This window comes from Myotis yumanensis, unplaced genomic scaffold (genome assembly GCF_028538775.1).
Source record: "Myotis yumanensis isolate MYYU_CA2020_CCGP unplaced genomic scaffold, mMyoYum1.0.hap1 SCAF_1, whole genome shotgun sequence".
NCBI lineage: Eukaryota > Metazoa > Chordata > Mammalia > Chiroptera > Vespertilionidae > Myotis > Myotis yumanensis.
Genome location: NW_027223752.1, coordinates 69,627,268 through 69,652,037, shown reverse-complemented (window position 1 = coordinate 69,652,037; position 24,770 = coordinate 69,627,268). Strand labels below are relative to the sequence as shown.

General features: G+C 43.8%; 1 protein-coding gene and 1 non-coding gene across 4 annotated transcripts in view; one reads left to right on the top strand and one right to left on the bottom strand.

Moving 5' to 3' along the window:
* The window catches only part of TP53BP1 (tumor protein p53 binding protein 1), a 104,201-nt gene that overhangs the window by 28,440 nt on the left and 50,991 nt on the right, over positions 1 to 24,770 (bottom strand). For all 3 annotated transcript variants that reach the window (XM_070423789.1, XM_070423783.1, XM_070423799.1), the window contains exons 13-17: positions 19,378 to 19,497; positions 17,936 to 18,139; positions 13,537 to 13,594; positions 10,631 to 10,723; positions 299 to 782 (exon numbers count right to left, since the gene is read on the bottom strand). In XM_070423789.1, the coding sequence (XP_070279890.1) occupies positions 299 to 782; positions 10,631 to 10,723; positions 13,537 to 13,594; positions 17,936 to 18,139; positions 19,378 to 19,497 (959 nt within the window). The remainder of the gene's footprint in view (positions 1 to 298; positions 783 to 10,630; positions 10,724 to 13,536; positions 13,595 to 17,935; positions 18,140 to 19,377; positions 19,498 to 24,770) is intronic.
* On the top strand, positions 22,711 to 22,841 carry LOC139001400 (small Cajal body-specific RNA 24). Its single transcript, XR_011469992.1, has one exon. It is a non-coding gene; the product is annotated as a small Cajal body-specific RNA 24 (non-coding RNA).

The window sequence follows — 24,770 nt, the reverse complement described above, 5'->3', positions numbered from 1 at the left end:
AATGATAAGGGAAGGAAAAGATTGAACAACTTAAAAGAATATAGGACCCAGACTATATTCCTGGCTTTCTTTTCTAGTAAAGACCTACTTGGCAAACTCTAGCACTATTCCATTTTCCCTAAAAGGCCATATTAGCTACAGCTACCCATAATTTTCACTACCCTGTCTCTACCCTGAATAAATTGTTTTTGTCTTTTAATTACTGGTCTATACAAAATTATGAAGGATTATCATTAGGTAAAAGTACCACAGCTTAATTCTCCGGGAATCCAGAAAGTGGCACCGGCACTTCTCTCACCTGGCTGTGGAGTGACTCTGTGTCATCCCCAGAAGCACTGGTTGGCTTCTCACCAGTCCCCTTCTCAGTCTGAACTGTGGCATCCTGTTTTCCAGAGTTCTCATCCACTGTACTGGTCCCCTGTTCACACACATTTTTTACAGTCTGGGTCGCTGCTGAAACAGTTTCTGGGATCCATAGGGAAGGCTCTATGGTCTGAATTCCTATGTTATTTTGGCTGGGCCTTTCAATCAAGGTCTTACTAGGTTTTTCCTGATTGGTATTCCACCCTTCTTTCTGGCCGTCTAGCACATCTATCTCCATCGCTTCCTCTCGCAGACTGGATGGCCCCTTTGTGGCCTTCTGCTGGGAGGCAGGAGGCGCAGGGTCTTCGACGGGGCTGCTGGGCTTCGTAGTTTGTTGATGCTGCCCGGTCCTTTGGTCACCTTCCAATTCTTCCTTCTCTTCTTCATCTTCAGTACTTGGAAAATGGAGTAAGTTCCCCCTGAGAATCAACCACATAAAGAAACCATGTCAAGTAAGCGCACCTGCATGTACATACGCATGTGCATGCTCGTGTGTGCATACTGGCAAGGGGGAACCATAATTTGATAATTTGAGAAACGTGGGGGAGAAAATAAAATGACCAAGAATATCACCTTATGAGGTTTCTCATCATAATTTCACTCCTGTGATGATAAAATTCCACTGTGATGATAAAATAGTCATAATAATACTTCTCATCACTAGCTATAAACTCTGACATAGGAAAATAAATTAAATAAGAAGATATAATGCCATTATTGAAGTCACAGACAATGAAGGCAGCTTAGGGATCTATTTCACAAAAGCTCAATTAAACAACAAATAACAACAATAAAAATTTTTTTAAAAAGGGGGAAAAAACACAAATTTAAAAAAAACAATAAATAAAGAAAACAAAAAGGGGGGGAAAAGATCAATTAAGTCAAGAGTCCTCTGACTTTATAAATGATTCTAACATTTCTTAAATGACTACTGGCATTTTAGATAAACCTAAGGCCGACCAACAATTTCAGCAAAAGAAGAGATCCTAGCTTTGCAAGCTACTAGTATATCTACAACTAACCATTTCAGGATGACTTGGTGCCTCAAGATACAGCCAGCTTCTTTTCACTAGACTTACCATTTGGCTGTCAGTGACTTACTCATTTCACTGCATTTGATGAATGTCTCCTGCAAACCAGGTAGCATGAAGCTCTAAGGTGCCTAGAGGCTTTAAATGTCTTTAACAATACACCAGGATAAAAAGACCCAGATTAACTCCAAGTGAGCAGGTTACACAGAAACTTGACATTCATGTCTTATTCAAGTTTATACTTAAAACACCCACCACAGGGCTTAATATAAAGTTAAGTGTCTAATGAATGTATTTTAAACAAAAGAATCCATGTTCTCTCAATTGGTTAACTGCAAAAAGCTACTCTGATTAAATAAGCTAATTTTATAACTAGCAAATGCCCATGTAGAAAATGCCCATAACTTAAAAAATAAAGTCCATTACCTTTGACTTTTTGTAAGTTACAAGTTCAAATGAATAAGTATACTACAAACAACAACAAACTAATGAATTTTTAGGCTACATTACATGCATAATGGCCAGAATAAAGATAAAAGGATCCATTTTGAACTGACCACAGTAAGATCACATCTGGAACCTGTTTTAGTTTGGGGTGTCATCTATATATATAAAAGCTTAAGCGACCGAACAACCAGTCGACCGGTAGCTATGACGCACACTGACCACCAGGGGGCAGATGCTCAACACAGGAGCTGCCACTGGTGGTCAGTGTACTCCCACAGCGGGAGCACCGCTCAGCTGACCGTTGGGCGCCAGACGCCAGGCTCACGGCTGACAAGTGCAGCTGTGGCGACGCAAGCCTCTCCCACCGTGGCGGTACCAGGCACAGCGGGGCAGGGATCAGCAGGAGCAGTGAGGCGCCCGGCCAGGGCCCAGGCTCCTCTCCAACCACCTGCTGCTTCACGCGCTACTACATCCCCCAAGGGGTCCCGGATTGCAAGAGGGCACAGGCCAGGCTGAAGGACCCCACTGGTGCACACATCCGTGCACCAGGCCTCTAGCATTTTATAATGCATAAACTGAGATGCACCCAAAAGACAACATACAGGATGATAAAGGATCTACAAACCATGCTGTATGTTGCTGTAAGCATTTGCCCAGAGAAAGGTGGAACAGTTGCCAACTTGGGAGGCGCTCTTACCATAGGGCCTGCTCTGCTCTGAACCTTGAAGAGAAAAGGAGAGGTTTCTGAGGTTTCTATCATGTTTAGCTCAGTTTATCAAAACTGGAAGTTAGTCCTAGCTGGTGTGGCTCACTGGATGAGTGTGAGCCTGCAGACTGAAGGGTCCCAGGTTCGACTCCAGTCAAGGGCACATGCCAGGGTTGTAGGCTCGATCCTCAGTAGGGGGTGTGCAGGAGGCAGCCGATCAATGATTCTCCCTCATCATTGATATTTCTATCTCTCTCTCCCTCTCCCTTCTACTCTGAAATCAACGAAGGTATATTTTAAAAACACACACACAAAAGAACAAAAAACTGGAAGTCAAAGAGGGATTTATAATAGAGTTCTAACCAAGGGCCTGGTATAAACTGACTGTTATACTTTGTGTCCTGGGTGTCAGGAACCTCAACTGAATGAAATATATGTTTCAATGAAGAGATAGGAATAAGACCACCAGGAGACAGATGAGTAACACCTACCTCTAACGATGTTTATAAGTGATCTTATTTAAAAACTAGAGGTCCAGTGCACGAAATTCATGCAGGGGAGGGGGGGAGTTTGAGGGGGGAAGTCCCTCAGCCCGGCCTACACCCTCTCCAATCCAGGACCCCTCGGGATCAGGCCTAAACCGGCAGTCGGACATTCCTCTTGCAATCCAGGACCACTGGCTCCTAACCGCTCACCTGCCTGCCTGATTGCCTCCTAACTGCCTCTGCCTGCCTGCCTGATCACCCCCTAACTGCCCTCTCCTGCCAGCCTGATTGCCCCTAACTGCCTCTGCCTGCCAGCCTGATCACCCCTAACCACCTCTGCCTGCTGGCCTGATCGCCCCCTAACTGCTCCCCTCCCAGCCTGATCGCCCCTTAGCTGCCCTCCCCTGCGGGCCCGATCACCCCTAACTGCTCTCCCCTGCCAGCCTGATAGCCCCTCACTGCCTCTGCCTCGGCCCCCACCACAGTGGCTTTGTCCAGAAGACGTCCAGTCTAATTAGCATACAGTGGGGCCTTGACTTACAAGTTTCATTCCGAGACCGAGCTCGTTAAGGAGCTCGTTAACTCAAATTACTCTGTCAGAGAGAACCAAGATGGCGGCGTAGGGAGCGGACCTGTGTGTGCTGCTCTCTCACAGCATCATTGAAACTATCAACTATGAAGTAAACAACCGCCACTCAGAACCATGGGGAAGTTGGCCCAGTGGGAGATCTACAACTGGAGGAAAAGAAAGAAGCGCAGTGAGACTGAGTGGGAGCTACGGAGGCACCAAAACCAGAGGTACGCAGTCACACGCCACGCGGGCTGCAAATGGATTCTCGGTTTTTTACGAACCCTCGAATCCTCTGGGCTTGCTCGGGGCGGGTCTCTGAGGCCCCAGATCCCACAGGGAGAGGCGGCCACGGCCTTGCAGTGGTCGGAGAGCGAGGGAAGCTCTGATACGCGGCTGCTCGCCGGCACCGAGGGACAAGAAGTCCTGGTGTCCCGGAGAGGCGAGGGGCGCGGAGACTCCGCCATCGCTATTTCCTCCATGCTGGTGACTCCCTGTGACCCCGCCCTACCCTCAGGGCTTTGCCAGAGGCACAAGAGGGAATGACTGTGCTTTTACAAACTCTCAAATCCACTGAGCTGGTTCGGGCGGGTCTCTGAGGCCCCAGGCCCCAAGGCGAGAGACGGCACGGCCTTCCAGCGGTCAGAAAGCGAGGGAGGCTCTGGCGCTCGGCTGCTCGCCGGCACTGGGGGACGCAAAGTCCTGGTGTCCTGGATAGGCAAGGGGCCACTGAGTCTCCGCCCCGGCGACTCCCTGTGATCCCGCCCTACGAAATTTACATTCCCATCTGGGCTGTGCCGGACCCACAAGTAGAAGCGCCTTCTTCTGCAAACTTTCAAATCCACTGAGCTGGTTCAGGCGGGATCATGAAGCACCAGACCCTACGGGGAGAGGCAGCACGGCCTTGCAGCCATCAGAAAGCGAGGGAGACTCTGTTGCACAGCTGCTCGCCGGCACTGGGGGACACAAAGCCCTGGCAGAGAGTCAAGGGGCCGCGGAGACTCAGCCAGTGCTATTTGCTCCGCCATGGCGACTCCCTGAGTCTCAGCCTTAATCAATTTACATCCCCATCCAAGCTGTGCCAGGTGCACAAAAAGACCCACCTGCGCTTTTGCAGCCTATCCCAACAAATTGCAGACTTCAACTGCTCGCAGCCATGAGAGACACACTCAAGAAGCAGACCCAGGAGAACCAGGATGGCGGCATAAGGAAGAGACCTGTGTGTGCTACCTCGCACAACAACATCGAAACTACCAAATATCAGACAAACACCTATCATACAGAACCATGGGAAACTTGGCCCAGTGGAAGCTCTACAACTGGAAGGAGAGAAAGAACATTGAGACTGAGTAGGATGTGACACCAAGTACAGAGCCCAACCCAACAAACTGCAGATTTCAACTCCTCGCATAGAAAGAAGCGCATAGAGACTGAGTAGGATGTGCTGAAGCACCAAGTACAGAGCCCATCCCAGCAGGCTGCAGATTTCAGCTCCTTGCATCTGGGAGGGACGCAATCGGGGGGCAGAGTCGGGTCCGGGGCCGGCCAGGGCTGGGCTTGACTCGGCCGGCACTGTGGAACTGCTGTACCAGCAAGCGCACAAACATGCCCACTGGTCCCAGTCTCTGGTGGGGCGCTGCGGGACAGCAGACAGGCAGTCTGTGCACTTGGTGGAGGGCAGGAGCGCTGGATGTGCAACCACCAGGAACACCTGGAGATTTTGTCTAGTGGGGAGCCGCCGGCATGGGACAGAAGGCCAAACTTCCTGTTTCCCCGGTAAGGCTGGGATGGCCCCGGTGAGGTTGAAACGGTCCCGGTGTGGTAGGGACGACCCCGGTCAGGTCGAAACGGCCCCGGTGTGGTAGGGACGACCCCGGCGAGGTTGAAACAGCCCCCGTGAGGTAGGGACGACCCCAGTCAGGTCGAAACAGCCCCGGTGTGGTAGGGACAACCCCGGTGAGGTTGAAACGGCCCCCGTGAGGTAGGGACGACCCCAGTCAGGTCGAAACGGCCCCGGTGTGGTAGGGACGACCCCGGTGAGGTTGAAACAGCCCCCGTGAGGTAGGGACGACCCCAGTCAGGTCGAAACGGCCCCGGCGTGGTAGGGACAACCCCAGTCAGGTTGAAACGGCCCCCGTGAGGTAGGGACGACCCCGGTGAGGTTGAAACAGCCCCCGTGAGGTAGGGACGACCCCAGTCAGGTCGAAACGGCCCCGGCGTGGTAGGGACAACCCCGGTCAGGTTGAAACAGCCCCGGTGTGGTAGGGACAACCCCGGTGAGGTTGAAACAGCCCCCGTGAGGTAGGGACGACCCCAGTCAGGTCGAAACGGCCCCGGTGTGGTAGGGACGACCCCGGTGAGGTTGAAACAGCCCCCGTGAGGTAGGGACGACCCCAGTCAGGTCGAAACGGCCCCGGTGTGGTAGGGACAACCCCGGTGAGGTTGAAACAGCCCCCGTGAGGTAGGGACGACCCCAGTCAGGTCGAAACGGCCCCGGCGTGGTAGGGACAACCCCGGTGAGGTTGAAACGGCCCCCGTGAGGTAGGGACGACCCCAGTCAGGTCGAAACGGCCCCGGTGTGGTAGGGACGACCCCGGTGAGGTTGAAACAGCCCCCGTGAGGTAGGGACGACCCCAGTCAGGTCGAAACGGCCCCGGCGTGGTAGGGACAACCCCAGTCAGGTCGAAACGGCCCCCGTGAGGTAGGGACGACCCCGGTGAGGTTGAAACAGCCCCCGCGAGGTAGGGACGACCCCAGTCAGGTCGAAACGGCCCCGGCGTGGTAGGGACAACCCCGGTCAGGTTGAAACGGCCCCCGTGAGGTAGGGACGACCCCAGTCAGGTTGAAATGGCCCCGGTGTGGTAGGGACAACTCCGGTCAGGTTGAAACAGCCCCGGTGTGGTAGGGACAACCCCGGTGAGGTTGAAACGGCCCCCGTGAGGTAGGGACGACCCCAGTCAGGTCGAAACGGCCCCGGTGTGGTAGGGACGACCCCGGTGAGGTTGAAACAGCCCCCGTGAGGTAGGGACGACCCCAGTCAGGTCGAAACGGCCCCGGTGTGGTAGGGACGACCCCGGTGAGGTTGAAACAGCCCCCGTGAGGTAGGGACGACCCCAGTCAGGTCGAAACGGCCCCGGCGTGGTAGGGACGACCCCGGTGAGGTTGAAACGGCCCCCGTGAGGTAGGGACGACCCCAGTCAGGTCGAAACGGCCCCGGCGTGGTAGGGACAACCCCGGTGAGGTTGAAACGGCCCCCGTGAGGTAGGGACGACCCCAGTCAGGTCGAAACGGCCCCGGTGTGGTAGGGACGACCCCGGTGAGGTTGAAACAGCCCCCGTGAGGTAGGGACGACCCCAGTCAGGTCGAAACGGCCCCGGCGTGGTAGGGACAACCCCAGTCAGGTTGAAACGGCCCCCCGTGAGGTAGGGACGACCCCAGTGAGGTTGAAACAGCCCCCGCGAGGTAGGGACGACCCCAGTCAGGTCGAAACGGCCCCGGCGTGGTAGGGACAACCCCGGTCAGGTTGAAACGGCCCCCGTGAGGTAGGGACGACCCCAGTCAGGTTGAAACGGCCCCGGTGTGGTAGGGACAACTCCAGTCAGGTTGAAACAGCCCCGGTGTGGTAGGGACAACCCCGGTGAGGTTGAAACGGCCCCCGTGAGGTAGGGACGACCCCAGTCAGGTCGAAACGGCCCCGGCGTGGTAGGGACAACCCCGGTCAGGTTGAAACGGCCCCCGTGAGGTAGGGACGACCCCGGTGAGGTTGAAACAGCCCCCGTGAGGTAGGGACGACCCCAGTCAGGTCGAAACGGCCCCGGCGTGGTAGGGACGACCCCGGTCAGGTTGAAACGGCCCCCGTGAGGTAGGGACGACCCCAGTCAGGTCGAAACGGCCCCGGCGTGGTAGGGACAACCCCGGTGAGGTTGAAACGGCCCCCGTGAGGTAGGGACGACCCCGGTGAGGTTGAAACGGCCCTGGTGAGGCTCAGACGGCCCTGGTGAGGTTGAGACTGCTCCAGTGAGGCTGGGACAAATAAAGGGGACCAGTATGGACTGATGAACAGGTGTAGATACAGAAGCAGAGCAACATTGAACAGAATGTTAAACTACAATGGGGAGCCTGGGGAGGGTTGCGGGGGGGATTAAGAGACCAACTGAAGGACCTATATGCATGCATATAAGATTAACCAATGGACACAAGACACGGGACGGGGGGGGGCGGGGGGGTAGGGGCCGAGGGAATGTCATGGGGGGGAAAAAGGAGACATATGTAACACTCTTTGTAATACTTTAAGAAATAAAAATTATTATACAAAAAAAAAAAAAAAAAAAAAAAAAAGCATTAAAATTAAAAAAAAAAAAAAAAAAAAAAAATTACTCTGTCAACTCAATGGAAAAAATCGGCCGAGAGACAGCTGGTATCTCAAAAAAACTCGTTAGTCGGGACACTCGTAAGTCAAGGCCCCACTGTATTACCTTTTTATTAGAATAGATTATTTAGCACAGTACTAGGTATAAAACATGCTCAATCAATATTAGTTGCATAAGACAAAGCAATTAAGGAGATGCAATTCATCTTCTTTATAAACTGAATACTCATGTTTGAATCTTTAAGATAACTAACATATTAATAGCTAAGCAATAATGAAAGTGAGTCAAAAACTAGATGGGACATGACTGGATTAACTATTTTAATAATTCAATTACCAGTGTTTCCCAACATAAACATAAACAAGCCTACTACACATTTTACTTCATAAGCTGCTTATTTAGGATAGAACTTCTGAACAGATATTCACTTTTAAAGCAAAGCCTTGTTTTATTTGAGACATTTAATTCTTAATTGATAAATATTAGGTTGCTTTTTTTTCCCCAAAAGAGTTAATCAGAAGAATTCTTCTTTCTCTAAAGACTAAATGTGTCTCATTGCAATATTAGCAATATATAGCAGATTCCTATCAAATATTAGAATGTTGGTATTTATAATTCTCATATTAGCATCAGTCAAATGAAATGATGTTAAAATCATAGTCATTTCCCACCCAGGATGATATATATAGTCTTGATTGGCAAGATTTGCTGATTAAGACCAACATAGAACAGCAGGTAAAAACCAAAAGCTTAATTACAACACATACTCCAAAAAGTGTTGCCCACTCCTAACAAGTTCATAAACTCTGTAGACAAAATAAAGCAACTGAGAAATATCTACCATGAATGTATATATTAATGTCCCAAGAAACAAAAAAGAAGAAATCTTTAGCACCAGAACAAAGTTTTAGAAGACAAGAGAAATCCAATATACTGTAAGAAGGACCACACCCTCTCTCTTCATTAGTTCCAGCTACACAATTCTATTCTGGTCACTGTATGCCAGATTTAGAAACTGATGCTAAGAAATTCTAGCAGAAAAAGCCTGGGCAAAATTAATCCTAAGCGAAACAGAGAAGAATAAATCTCCATATTTAACAAACTTCTAACCATTCTGTTCTCAGTGTACATCTGTCTGTAGAGCAACTGAAGCCAAATCCAGCTGGATTGCAGGCCCTTTTTCTATCAAGGCTACACAAAATCCCCAGCAGCTGGGCCTATTGTAAGACAGTCTAATAAAACAGACAGGCAATACAATGCCACTGATAAATTTAGTAATTGCTGGCCATTACCACACCAATTTTGGAACCACACAAAGTGACATTTCACCCAACAAGCTTCTTGATGTAATAGAGGATATAATCTGGGCTAGCTGATTCCCAACAATACCAACAAGTTCACATTTAATCATCAGAATGCCCAATAAAAGCACTGACATGTTCCTTCTAAATATTTCTATCAATAAAGAATACAGAAATTATGCTGCAAATAACACTATTAGATACCCAGTGACAAACATTATATTCTCTAATTATAAAATCACTAAATTCCAGAGATGACAGATATCATATATCATGATGAAAATAAAAACTTATTTTCATTGTCATTACTTCTTTCCCTGTAATAAATATAGGACTCATATATTCCAAACAAATACTCTTCAATTATATCAATAGCAAAGAAATATTTTGTAAATCAAAAAATTTTTTTTCTGCTTCAAAGCTGTTCTAAGAAATTATGGAGTAAAGAAATTATAGAAAAATCTTAATTCCATCAGGTCCGACAAACTTTAAATCTGGGATATTAAGCCCAAGCGATGTGGCTCAGTGGTTGAGCGTCGACCTATGAACCAGGTCACAGTTCAATTCCCAGTCAGGGCACATGGCCAGGGTTTCAGGCTTGATCCCCAGTAGGGGGGCATGCAGGAGGCACCCAATCAATGATTCTCTCTCAATATTGATGTTTCTATCTCTCCCTCTCCCTTTCTCTCTAAAGTCAATAAAATATATTTTTTAAATCTGGGATGTTAAGCATTATCTCAGTTTTGCTATGGGAAACTAAACGGAAATTAAAAGTCTGTTAAAAATAAACATTTCCAAACCTAAGAAAAAGAGAATAAATCTTGGAAATATGAAATGATAATAGTTTTATAAATATATGAAGACTTAATCATTTCAAATTGTTAGAACTGGCAGATAAAGACAAAAATCTATATCTATAAATTACTTAATAAAACTTCTCATGATTATAGCCCGGCCAACGTGGCTTAGTGGTTGAGTATCAATCTATGAACCAGGAGGTCACAATTCGATTCCCAGTCAGGACACACGTCCAGGTTGCAGGCTCAATCCCCGGTGGGAGGCATGCAAAAGGCAGCCGATCAATGATTCTGTCTCATCCTTGATGTTTCTATCTCTCGCTCCCTCTTCCTTCCTCTCTGAAATCAATAAAATATATATATATATATTTTTTTTTTTTTTAAACAAAAACTTCTCATAACTATAAATCTTTATAAATCCATCTAGAATATGCTATAGTCCCTCAGATAAAAAAGTAAACTCAAGTTCCAAAATAGTAGCACTATATTCTAAATTTTGGTACCACCATTTTATGAATCAATATAAATACAGCCCAGAAGATGTTGTGAAAATAATGCTCACCTGGTGGGTGTGGAGCAGGGATCCTGACTTTGAGCCTCATCCTCTTGCTGGGTTTCGCAGACACAGCTAAGCAAAGACATGGCCTTCTGGGGACTAAGATAATAAATTAAAGCAATATACTGTGTTAGTTTTGAAACAAAATATACCTCTGAAGATTATCCTTTTAGGTACAGAGGAAATAAAATATTTTTTTCTGCATCCAAAACTCCAAACTGCCTTACACCAAAACTCAGACTCTCAGAGTATTTGTTTCATATTAGCATAATTAAAAACTCTCAAGGAAGATTTACAGGAAATAAGGTGGACAGAGGACTATATTAAATACCATGAAGACACCATCAGAGGGGGGGTGGGGGGTGAGGGCAGAGTGGAGGGGTCAGTGGCGGGGGGAAAGGGGGACATCTGCAATACTTTCAACAATACACAATCAGCAAGGTCCAGAAATGTAAAAAAAACTCTATAAGACATAAAGCCCCGTTTCTTCAACAATTAAATTGCTAACTAGCCAGGGCTGAGTTGGTAATTTTTTATACTGGGTGATGAATATACAGTGTTTATTACACTGTTTCTCTACTTTTGTATATGTTTGAAACCTTCAACAGTGACATGTCTGAGAAAGAAGATGATAGCAAGTTACAGAGCCCAGTTACAGATGACACTTCGTTTAAAAAAGAGTGGTACTGCCTGGCCAGCGTGACTCAGTGATTGAGTGTCGACCTATGAACCAGGAGGTAATGGGTTCGACATCAGTCAGGGCACATGCCCAGGTTTCGAGCTCGATCCCCAGTGTGGAACCATGCAGGAGGCAGCCAATCAATGATTCTCTCATCATTTATGTTTCTATCTCTCTCCCTCTCCCTTTCTCTCTGAAATCAATAAAAATATATTAAAAAGAGAGTGGTACTGCTTTACCCAAATACAGAGGAAGCAATGAGCATTTAAAATATTCTAACTGAGCTTACCTCTTTTTTTTATTAGTGGAATTTATTGGAGTGACATTGGTTCACAATACCATATGGGTTTCAAGTGTACAATTCAATAAACATCATCTGCATGCTGCGGTGAGCACCCCTCATCGCACTAAAGCCTCTTTCCACCCCCATCTCCTCCCCTTTGCCAGCCTCCACCTAGCCACTACCCCCTCTCCCTCAGGCTATCATTGCACTGCTGTCTGTGTCTATGTGTGATATATATATGTTTTTTGGCTGATCCCTTCACCTTCTTTCATCCAGTCCCCCCAACTTCCTCCCCTCTGACAGCTATCAGTTGGTTCCATGTATCCATGCCTCTGTTTCTATTTTGTCAATATATTTTCTTCATTAGACTCCGCATGTGAGATCATATGGTTTCTGACTTTCTCTGACTGGCTTATTTCACTCAGCATAATAATCTCCAGATCCATCCATTCCGTCACAAATGGTAGGATTTCCAGCAGCTCAGTTGGTTAGAGCAGCGATCGCCAACCTTCCGGACCTCATGGACCAGCAGTGGTTCGCAGACCACTGGTTGGTGACCACTGGCTTAGAGTATTGTCTCGATACACCATGGTTGCAGGTTCAATCCCAGTTCAGGGCACATACAAGAATCAACCAGTGAATGCATAAATAAATGGATCAACAAATCAATGTTTTCTCTCTCTCGAAAATTAATAAATTAAAAAAAAACTTTTCCAGAGCTTACTTTAAATGATTTATTATTCACCCAATGGTAAAATGAATAGTCAAACACTTTTAAAATTTAGATTCTCATATACAAAATTTGCTTCACAACAATACCAATGAATTTCTCCTCATCCTATGATCCACCAATCCAATCATGTGCCTCAAGTATTTTCCCAACCCTACATCCCTCCCAAAGGGTTTGGGAAGCTTCAGCAGCATATTCTGGTCCCTTTCAATGGGCACATGTACAGACCAATAACAAGTTATATCTAGTATGCAATTCTGTTAAAACCAAAGAGATCAAGAATAAACTATTTTTTTTCAACTTGTAAGACTACATATCATTAGTTTTCAACCTTGTAAGGACCCTAAGGTTCCTATTTTTCAGATTAAATATGTAAGAGCCCAGAGTGCAACTAATCTCTCTAACATATAGCTAAGTACTCATCAAAGGATTTAGACAGGGGCCAGAAACTTGAAACTGAAGGTCAATTTAGTCCACACATAGGCCTTATTTGACCCACCAAACAGGAGTTGAACCCGGACTGTCCTCCTCCCCAGCCTTTCAAACAGGGCTGGTGTTCAGTTGGCCGTCATCCTCAGCACTTCAAGGGCTTGCACTTAGCCCGCTTTACTTATTTATAGTACCTGCTTGGCCTGATTTAAAAATTCTCACCTATATTTCACAAACTGCTGCTACTGTTTTCACGCCAGAAACCAATAAAACAATTTTACTCTCACAGCCACCAGATGGCAAAGCTTACCCACCAGAGCCTCCGGATGGAGTCATATTCATGCTCAAAGCATTACAGCCTTCATGACAAAGCAAAAATAACAGTTCAACACAGTAGCAAATTTGGCAAACAGAAGAGAAAATGGCCTGAGGCTGCGGCTGAGTAGAGGGTCTCAGAGGAACAAGGTCTAAGCCTATCTCTTGTTAAACCCTCCATTGCCTCACCAAAGCAACAACAATCTCAGTCGCAACAACAGAAAAAGGTTAAAAAAAAAGGACACTGTCCCACATGAACAAAAGGGAGAAAGGAAAACACCTTTAAATATCTTAGTTCTAAGTATAGCAAAAGCTTTATTAGACTTAAGAAAGCCTATATTAGATTCAACACATTCTTAAATCCTTTATGCTGGAGTTATATTTTAAGTTTCATTCCTCTCTTGATAAATCATCTTCCCTGCAGTACAGTGGCTTTGTATATTGAATTCCTCTAAATAGCAACCAGCTCTAGTTACCTGGCAACAGCCTCAGCAACAACAGAAGATCCATTTTTTCTTTCACCAATTGCAGGCTCTTAATAAAAACAGAAGCAAGGAAAGGAAAGAAAAAGAGAATTCAGTTAATATTACACCAAAAAAACCTGTTCTACTAGTACGTATTTGCAACAAATAACAAAAAGAAATGGGTAAGGATAATAAGGAAACAGAAAAAGATTTATAGTTTAATTAGAGGCCTGGTGCACAAAATTCGTGCACAGGTATGGTCCCTAGGCCTGACCTGCAATTAGGGCCATCTTTCCCGGCTGTCCACAGCCAGCCCTGCCCCCCACCGCCACCCACCCCCGGTTCCCTGTTTGCCATCAGGTGATCAGTGCCTAATGGCCAGGGAAAGGGACCAAGAAAGAGGTCAGCCATTCCTGCCTGCTCGCCAGCCCCACCCCCGCTGCAGGTCACCCTCTGTGTGTGGGGCGACCAGCAGGGCAGGGACCTTGGTGCCACCCTCATCCCCTGCCACCCACCCCCAGTTCGCCATCAGGCGATTGGAGCCTGCCGGCCAGGAAAGGGACTGAGAGGTGGTAGAAGTTTCTCTCACTTCTATCAATAAATTTTTTTCAAACTTCCTCCAGATGACTAATCAGTTTGTTCAGAAACAGAATGAAGCAGTAACATTTAAAAATGAATCTCAACTATCTTGTCTCATACAAGAATTTTTAAAATATGTACTTAAAAATACTTACTTAAAAATCAAATTAAAAATTATAAAAATTAAAAATCAAATAAATTTAAAATAAACAAGAAAAGTTTAATAAGATAAATTATGTAGGAAAATGTCTTTGGGCCCTAGCTGGTTTGGCTCACTGGCTAGAGCGTCAGCCTGGGGACTGAAGGGTCCCAGGTTCGATTCCGGTCAAGGGCATGTACCTTGGTTGCAGGCACATCCCCAGTAGGGGGTGTGCAGGAGGCAGCTGATCAATGCTTCTCTCTCATCGATGTTTCTAACTCTCTATCCCTCTCCCTTCCTCTCTGTAAAAAATCAATAAAATTATTTTTAAAAAAAAGTCTTTGGATGCAAATTTTAAATAGTGTGCAGTTTTATGAGAACCCACACATAGAAAGTACTCAAGTTCTTCCTAAAGTTCTTTGGAGACAGATAATTGAAAAACCACATTTTCAAAAAAGAGGTGGCTCAGTTGGTTGAAATGTCATCCCATGCACCAAAGGGTTGTGGTTCAATCCCAGTCAGGGTACATGCCTGGGTTGCAGTTCAATCCCATGTTGGGGCTTACACAGATATTTATTTCTCTCAATCCCTTCCTCTCTCTTTAAAAAAAAAAAAATCAATGAGGAAATATATCCCTGGGTGAGGATTTTTTTAAAAAAAGAAAAAGAATCAAGAATAATACTGAAAAGAATCCCATATTTTCAAAGTAATGTTACTAATATCAAGGGATTAAAATTTATTCACTGACAATTTATTCCAGCCTCAGAAAAAAATAACAAATACTTTTAAACATTTCTACAATTTCATGACCCAACATAATCTAAACAGTCTATCAAGGAGGCAGCTGAAGTTCAGTGGTTAAAGCCCTAGCTCTGAAACAGAAACCTGGCTCAGGCTCTGGCTCCAGCACTTAGTAGTATAACCTGGGAGTAAACTCCTCCATCTTCTGAGTCAGTTTTCTCTCCTATAACTGAGATAAAACAGGACCACCCTCACAGGTTTGTTGTGAGGATGAGAGGAGTGAAATTTTGAGTATGGTGCCTGATCCTATGCTCCTATTATCTGACAAGTAGTAATATGGTCATCCTTAACATTTAGCTTCATTTAAATTCTTTCCAATTGTAATCTCAAATCTAACAATTCAAGGCTACCACATACTCTCTTAATAAGTTCGACTTGATTTCAAAAAAGATGATAAGGATAGAAACATGTAATACTTTAATTTCTACTGAGGTTCTTAAGATTCAAACCAATAAGCACTGAGAAGCAGAATAGCACTGTAATTTGGAACTGGACTTTGGTTCTTGGAACTAGTTTTAATTAAGGTACTACATTAAATAGTTGTATGACTCTAAGAAAGGTGCTCAACTGGCCTGTGCCTCAGTTTCCCCAACTGTAAAATGTAGATAATAATGGGATCTTCAAAGAAAACACAACTTTACAAGTTTGTCAAGAGATTTAGTGAGCTGTACATGTAAAAGGCCTGGTGTACAGTAAGAACTGAAAATCTATTTAGGTAAAATTTTTCTTTGTTCTCAAAGAATGAAAAATCCCTCTTATTCAAGTTTACTCACTCTATTAGTGGTCTTTTTTATTATTATTATTATTTCAGAGAGAAAGGGAGAGAGAGAGAGACAGAACATCAATGATGACAGAGAACCATCGATCACCTCCGCTGAGGACCGAGCCCACAACCGGGATATGTGCCTCAACTAGGAACCAAACCGAGACCCCCTGGCTCATAGGTCGATGCACAACCACTGAGCCACACCGGCCTGGCTATTAGTGGTCTTTGAAAGCTTTCCCTCACAACTCCCTCAGGGCCCTGGTTCATCAACTATTTCCCCTATTCCCTCACTTTTAATCCATCTCTCTTTTGGATATTTCTATTCAGTCTATATACCTGATTAACCTCTAAGTCTAAAAATGAAAAACCTCCTTTAATCCTGCATTTCCCTCTAACTTTCCATATTTAACAAAAACTTCTTAAAAGAAGAATACATTTGCTGCCTCTTCTCCCATCATGCCTCAATTACATTCAGTAGCTCCCATCCAAACCACTATACTGATATAGTTCTTGTTAGAGTCACCAAATGGATCCTAACTGCCAAACCCAATGTACTTCAGAAATATCTTACTAGACCTCACTTCTGCATCTGACATTGTTTTCTTCTTGTAACTTTCCTCCCCATAGCCATCCATGGCTTTATATTCTCTTAGCCAACTTCTCTGAATGTTCCTTTACAATCTCTTTTAAGACTTCTTCCTTTTCTAACTCCATTAAACTGCATTTACAAACTGCTTAGTAAAAAAATGTATAACCTTTGGAGTCAGATATGATTCAAACTCCAGCTCTACTTCTTACCAGTTATTGTAACCATAGATATATAACTTAAAATCTCTCTTAGTCTGTTTTCTCATCAATAAAATGGAAATAAGGATATCTATGTGGAGTGCTATCATGAAAACTAAACACAGATGTAGAATCATCTGGTATTTTTTTCCTCCCCCTTACTTCTATATTCAACTGGTCCCAAGTTGTCCCTATTCTACTATCTACCTCTCAAATTCATCCCTTATCTCCATCCCCACTATTAATGACCCCAATTCCTGGTTAAAGACTCAGTTTGCCAGGCAGAAGAACAGGAAATGGGCAAGGCAAGGAATGATGCATAGAAGCCCAAGTTTTGAAACACTCAGCTGATCTATTTATTTATTCATTTACTTATCTATCTATCTTCACCCGAAGATATGTTTATTGATTTTAGAAAGAGAGGAAGGGGAAGAGGGAGAGGGAGAGGGAGAGAATCATTGATGTGAGAGAGAAACATGGACTGGTTGCTTCCCATACGTACCCCAACCAGAGATTCAACTCACAACCTAGGTATGTACTAAAGGGAATTGGTGTATGGGATGACACTCCAAGCAACTGGGTCACCAGGCCAGGGCTCAGCTGATCCTTTTTAAAAAGCAAAGCCAGTCTTATTACTCCCTTGCCTAAAATTTTTCACCTTCTCATCATGATATAAAAGGCCTTTCAGAATCTGGTCTCTACCTTACAGCCACTCCCTTGTACCTTCTCTGTATTTTAGCCATACCAAATAACTTGCAATTTATGTGGGAAATAGTCAACATAAACCTACAATGTGAATCCACAATCTCAAATTTTCTACCCTCTTCTGAACTGTTTCTGAATATGGAAACCAATTACTTAATATCAACACAGGTTTAATACAGAGATACAACCGGAACCATAGAGATTATAAAATGGAGCATCTTTGTCTTAGCTGGTTTGGCTCAGTAGATAAAGTGTTGGCCTATGGACTAAAGGGTCCCAGGTTCGATTCCAGTCAAGGGCACATGCTCAGGTTGCGGGCTCGATCCCCAGCAGAGGCTGTACAGGAGGCATCCAATCAATGATTCTTTCTCATCATTGATGTTTCTTTCTCTCTCTCTCTCCCTCTACCTTCCTCTCTGAAATCAATAAAAATATATTTTAAAATAAAGAAATAAAATAAAATGGAGCATCTTCAGTAACATTGACAGTGACTGACCAAAAGCAAAGAATTAAATATATGACAATAATATTTTACAAATACATTTATAATTATAAAAGTATAACTAGAAAAAATATAACCACTACTTCCCAGATGATCTGGAGCTACTAATTACCCAAGATTAACATAAACTTACTTTCCAGACTAAACTGCAAAGATTCTTCACTCGCCTCCGCCTCAGGACTGACCAGTTTCATTCTCAGACACAATTTATCATCCATTTCTGGGACAGCCCCAGAATCTTCTTTTTCATTCCCAAGTATAGGATCATTAGTTTCCACCATGCTTTCAGACATGACATCACTGGTTGCTGTGGTGCTTTCTGGATAGTTGCTAATATCTGAAAGAAGAGAGGCAGGAGGTAGAAAGAAAGAACACTAAAATGCAAACAAAAAACAATAACTCAAGGTTGTCAATTTGCCTGTTTGGCTCCACAGCTCTGCAGGATTGAAAGGGAGTTCCTAGGTTAGATCCTGTCACAAGTATCAACAACTACACACTAGTATTGACACCTGGTCTTAGGAGCAACAGGATTCAGTTCCACTTCTGCATCTGGACAAAGGATGCTGCATGAGCCCTCAGCCAATGCCAGCATGAGGCATAGGTAGCAGGACACTCCAGACGGCATGATTGTTACCTCCCAGCACTGACTAGAGAGAAAAAATAGGTTAATGTAGATTACTGGCTGCTTTAGGGAAGGAGAATCTATGTTTTCTTGCCTTGTCAAGCAGCAGACTGATCAGCCAGGGTACTGAATTAATAATACTTCTACCCTACCTGTACTCCCTTCCTTATAAGAGCTCTATATCATTGTTTAGCACTCAGATTTCACTGCCTTGCAAATAATAGAATAAAATCCTTGGAATTTTTTTTTCTTTTTTCCTTCTACCTTTTCTTTCCTCTCATCACCACTCACTATCACCTGGGAGTGAACTCATGAAATCAGACATCACAACCTTATTCTTCCTAAGACAAAAATCAACCTTATGAGGAAGATTCAACTCCTCAGATCTAAAAGAATTGGAATCAGCCTAAGTGCCCATCAGCAGATGAATAGATTAAAAAACTTTGGCACATCTACACAATGGAATACTATGCAGCTATAAAAAGGAAGGAACTCCTACCATTTGCAACAGCATGGATGGAGCTGGAGAGCATTATGCTAAGTGAAATAAGTCAGTCAGAGAAAGATAAATATCACATGCTCTCACTCATCTGTGGATTATAATGAACAACGTAAACTGATGAACAAAAACAGATGTAGAGACAGAGAAGCATCGATCAGATGCTCAAAACTCAGAGGGAAAGCAGGGGAGGGTAGGGGTGAGGGGGAAAGATCAACCAAAGGACTTGTATGCATGCATATAAGCATAAGTGATGGATGTGGACAACAGGGGGTGAGGGTGAGGGCAGGACTGGGGGGATAAGGGGACACTGGGGGGATAAGGACACATTTGTAATATCTTATTCAATAAAGGGAAAAAAAGAAAAAAAAATTTAAAAAAAAAGAAATCACTTGCATAAAAAATATTATCTCAGAAATTCTGCTTTAAATGGCATTACATTTTACTCACTTACCAATAGGAGTACTGTGTCTCCTGGGCTCTAATTTTAGGTGCCCAGCAAGAGGTGGAGTTGTGCCGGTCAATGGTGGGATAATATCACCTTCTTTAGGCAAAGTGAAATGAAATGGAGTTTCTGGAGGAAAAAATAAATAAATAAACAAGAAGGAAACCAAAACAGAAGTATTAAAAAAAAAGCAAAAGTGAAGAGAACTGCAAGAAATATTTAAATTATTCTTTTCCCAAATTCTGCCTCATTCCCAACCCCCCTCAACAGGCCTCCCAACCAATTTCCTACTGTTCTCTCCACTTTCTTTACAGCCATCAACAACAGGACTGACATAAAGTGGACAACCAAAGAAAGGCAAATAGAGGAAGCCCAAGTTTGGAGGGTCTGGGGAACATGCGAACATAGGAACATCTGAGCTCCAAGATAGTACATTTGGGAATTCTCAGTAATACAAATTTGGGTAGTTTCAAGTCTAGGCTTTCTCGTTTTGTGCAATGTTAATCCAAGGAGTTAATTTATCAGCTTTAGCAATCTGTAACATCCTCTAGTTGAAGTCTGATGGTAATACTTGTAATTTACAATCTACTCAAAGAGATGACAAAGGATCTCATGGGCCAAAGTACTTCAAAATACTCATTGGTTCTAACATAGAAATCTATGGGTTTCATGGTTCAGCAATACTGACCAGCATTCACTCTAGACCAGTGAGACAAAATACCACGTGCGGGTGCGCACGTACAGTGCGATTGAAACTTCGTGGCCCATGCGCAGAAGTCGGTATTTTGTGGAAGAGCCACACTCAGGGGGCCAAAGAGCTACATGTGGCTCACGAGCCGCAGTTTGCCGGCCACAGCCACAGTAATAATATTCATATCAACATCTCTGCACAACAGTAAGTCTCACATATATGAGCACTCCAGTATACACATTTTTGGTTAGTCATTATAAAATTAATGTAAACAGCCCTAGCTGGTTTGGCTCAGCAGATAGAGTGTAGGCCTGCGGACTGAAGGATCCCCGGGTTCGATTCCGGTCAAGGGCACATGCCCAGGTTGCAGGTTTGATCCCCAGTGGGGGGTGTGCAGGAGGCAGACAATCAATGATTCTCTCTCATCATTAGTGTTTCTATCTTTCTCTCCCTTCCTCTCTGAAATCAACGCAAATATATTTTTCAAATAAATAAATAAATAAAACTAATGTAAACATAAAACATGTCAAAATACAAAAAACTTTGACAAGAGAAAATTCTGAGATGTCCTAAATTTAACACAATTCTGATACTCTCTACCTGGAGATAGCATCAGATCCCACAAGTTAAAGGCTCAGTCCCACAAGACCACCCCCACGTCAGATGCCAGTAGCAAGTTCAAGTTGTTACCTGTACTATAACTGGCTTCACATTATAGATTCCCATACCCTCCTTATTAGGTTCAATTAATCCGCTGGTGCTACTCAGGATACTCAGAGAAAAATTTACTTACGTTTACCAGTTTATTATAAAGACACAGATTAACAGCCAGATAAAGCAGTACACAGGGTGAGGTCCAGAGGTTTTGATAGCAGGAGATTCTGTGGAACTGGGATGAGATACCATCCAGGATCATTTACCTACTAGGTTGCTTACCAAGTCTTGTTCAAGAGTTTTTGTAGAGCTGAGCCAGTGTGGCTCAGTGGTTGAACATCAACCTATGAACCAGGAAGTCACGGTTCAATTCCAGGTCATGGCATATGCCCAGGGTTGCGGGCTCGACCCCCAGTGTGGGGCATACAGGAGGCAGCTGATCAATGATTCTCTCTCATCATTGATGTTTTTTTTATCTCCCTCTCCCTTCCTCTCTGAAATCAATAAAAAAAATTTTTTTTTTTTTAAAGAGTTTTTGTGCACCCAGCCTGCATGGCTCAGTGGTTGAGCATCGACCTATGAACCAGGAGGTCACAGTTCGATTCCGGGTCAGGGCACATGCCCAGTTGCGGGCCGGTCCCCAGTGTAGGGTGTCCAGGAGGCAGTCAATCAGTGATTCCCTCTCATCATTGATGTGTCTATCACTCTTCCTCTCTGAAATCAATAAAAATAAATATTTTTAAAAAAGAGTTTTTGCAGAGCTTGAATCTCCAGCCCCTCTCCTCCCAGGAGTCAAGGGGTAGAGTTGAAAGTTCTACCCTTTAATAATCGCTGGGTCTTGCTCTAGCCAGTTTGGCTCAGTGGATAGAGTGTTGGCCTGTGGACTGAAGGGTCCCAGGTTCAATTCCAGTCAAGGGCACGTACTTGGGTTGCAGGTTCCCCGGCCCTGGTCAGGGTGCGTGCAGGAGGCAACCTATCGATGTGTCTCTCTCACATGGATGTTTCTCTCTGTCTCTCCCTCTCCCTTCCACTCTCTAAAAATCAATGGAAAAATATCCTCAGGTGAGTCTTAACAAAATCTCATCATCATCATCATCGTCATCATCATCATCATCATCATCATTTAGTCTTCACTGTGAACAGCCCCATCCTGAGGCTATATAGGGATCTACCCTAAATCACTCAGCACAAACCCAGTTGTGACTAAAAGGGCTTGTTCTAAATAACAAAAGATATTCCTTTCACTTCAGGGTTTTAGGAGCTCTGTGCAGGAACCAGATGAAGAACAAATACATTTCTTATTATATTACATTTTCTTCTTTCATCTTTTCCCACTCCACTCCTATCTTTATTTTTTAATACATTTTTACTGATTTCAAAGAGGAAGGGAGAGGGAGAGAGAGATAGAAACATCAATGAGGAGAGAGAATCATTGATTGGCTGCCTCTTGGACACCCCACACTAGAGATGGAGCCCACAACCCTGTGCCCTGACTGAGAATTGAACTATGACCTCCTGCTTCATAGGTTGACACTCAACCACTGAGCCACACCGGCCGGGCCATTCCTATCTATCCTTTATTACCTTTAATATCAAGCACTTTGATACTGTTTTTCCTCAAAAATCACAAGACAACAACAAAAATATCTCTTACATCTATATGTAAGAGAAAATGAATTAGTAATCTGAAGGGATGAAAAGAGAAAATGAATGGACTTTAGAAATAAAGGGTGAAAAATATATATGCTCAGCTAAAGGAACTGTGAAGAATATGAGTGGAGAATTTCAACATCACATCTAAATGGCAAAGAATTCCACCATAGTTATAGGAAAAAGAGGAATGGGTCAGTAGAGAAGCATTCATTCTCTGGCAGCTCCTTAAAAAGCAAGCCCTTTACGTTACTAAAGAAGAATTGAGAAAAGATATAGAAACTAAAAAACAAGTATCTTACAAAGCATCAGACATTCCGAAGATTTATTTTAAAGAACTTTTCATGTGGACATTTACTTTTATTCAGTTTCTTCTTAAGGTGAAGAAAACTCTTTGTAAGTGTCCTAGAAAAATATAGTAGCTTTCTGTTCACCCTTTGCAAGTAAAAAGGGGTGGATCGTTCCACTATTGACATGTAAAAAAAAAATTAAAAAATAAAATAAAATATTGAGATAAAAAAAAAAAAAAAAGAACTTTTCATTCCTAGAACAACCGCCTGCTCTCTTCACAGGAACTATCTATCTCTCATATTATGATTGACCATACAGACTTTTGAAAATCCTTCTATGCGACAAACCATAATATATAAATATAACGTGAAGCATTAAAAAGTGCTTAAAAGTATTTGTTTCCATTGCACGGTACTAGATAAAACTTTATGAAGTTATTTTAACACCAATAATGTAACTGCATTAGTACAACCTAATGGAAAATTGAGTATTTTACAGGCAGCACTGACACCATCTCTCTCTGGTCTTCAATGCCTCATTCCTTGATTATTGCAGCAGCCTATCAATTACTTTCTCTGCCTTAACTTTCCCCCTTCCCCCAATTCTTTTTTTTTTTTTTTTTTTTTTTTTTTTTTTTTTTTTTTTTTTTTTTTAATATATTTTATTGATTTTTTACAGAGAGGAAGGGAGAGAGATAGAGAGTTAGAAACATCAATGAGAGAGAAACATCGATCAGCTGCCTCCTGCACATCTCCTACTGGGGATGTGCCTGCAACCAAGGTACATGCCCTTGACCGGAATCGAACCTGGGACCCTTCAGTCCGCAGGCCAACACTCTATCCACTGAGCCAAACCGGTTAGGGCTCCCCCAATTCTTTTTGCACATTGCAACCAAAGCAATCTTCCTAAAGAACATGGCTTTGAACACATTAGCTCCTGGTCAAAACTGTAAGGTTTCTACTAGAATATAAATCGCTAACTCTTTAACGAGCATTCAATTAACTAGTAGCAGCCTACATTTCTACTCTATCTTAAATTATTCATCTTCATGAAGCCTCTTTTCAATGTCCTCCAAATGCTTTCCCATTTCTCTGCTTTTGTTCACTCATCTGACATAGGTAATTTAATCAAATCATCACCAAATTCTGCAAAATAATATTTCATCCTCTTAAATTTACTGGAATTTTCAACATATTCAATTCTTTTTCTAAGCTTTAGCACACCCTCATTATTTAAATTATCAAGTCCCTTCTTGATTTCCCAGATTATGATGGTTTATCTAATGTATGCCAGCATAGCAACCCATTAAAAAATATATGAATAAACAAAAGGAACTTAATATCCATTGTCAGGCCATCTGAGTGGGGAGTTTGTCCTTATTACTAAAGACTTTATAGAGATTCATTAGTCTAAACGAAAATTTAAAACATTTAATGTCAGTAAGGTCTCTCTTACTTCTAACTTTCTGTTACAATATAAAGCCCATCTTTTGTTCTCAAGAGAAGACCTGGTCACTTCTTTCAATGGTTTAAAGCCAGCTAATCGATACATATAAAAGCCCAGCAACCAGAATGACGGAACGACCAGAACGACTGGTCACTATGAGACTCACTGTGGCGGCCAATGAGCCCGATTAGGGACTCATCAGCCCCCCCCCCCCAACCTCCCATGGTCCCTTCCCCCAACTGGCCCCACCCCTGATCAGCCCTCCCCACCCCGATCAGGGACGCGGCCAGCTGGCCAACAACCCATGGCCCCTCCCCCCAGCCGGCCCAGAAGCCAACCTCCCTCATCCCCTCCCCTCCATCGGCCCAGCCCTATCAGCCCCCATCAGGGTGGACTGGCCAGACCCTACCCATGCACACAATCATGCTCAGGGCCTCCAGTTAAATATATAAGAATTTCTATATTGGGTGATGCCACCCATAAACAGCATATCCTAACAGTCTGCCTCTGACATTAACGACCAATTAGGATGATATTCCATAAAGTAAGCCAATAAATGTTAGAGCTAGAGCATAAGACATATCTAGCTTCGATGATCATTATTAACCTATTATATACTAGAGGCCCAGTGCACGAAATTCATGCACAGGGGGTGGGGGGGGTGTCCCTC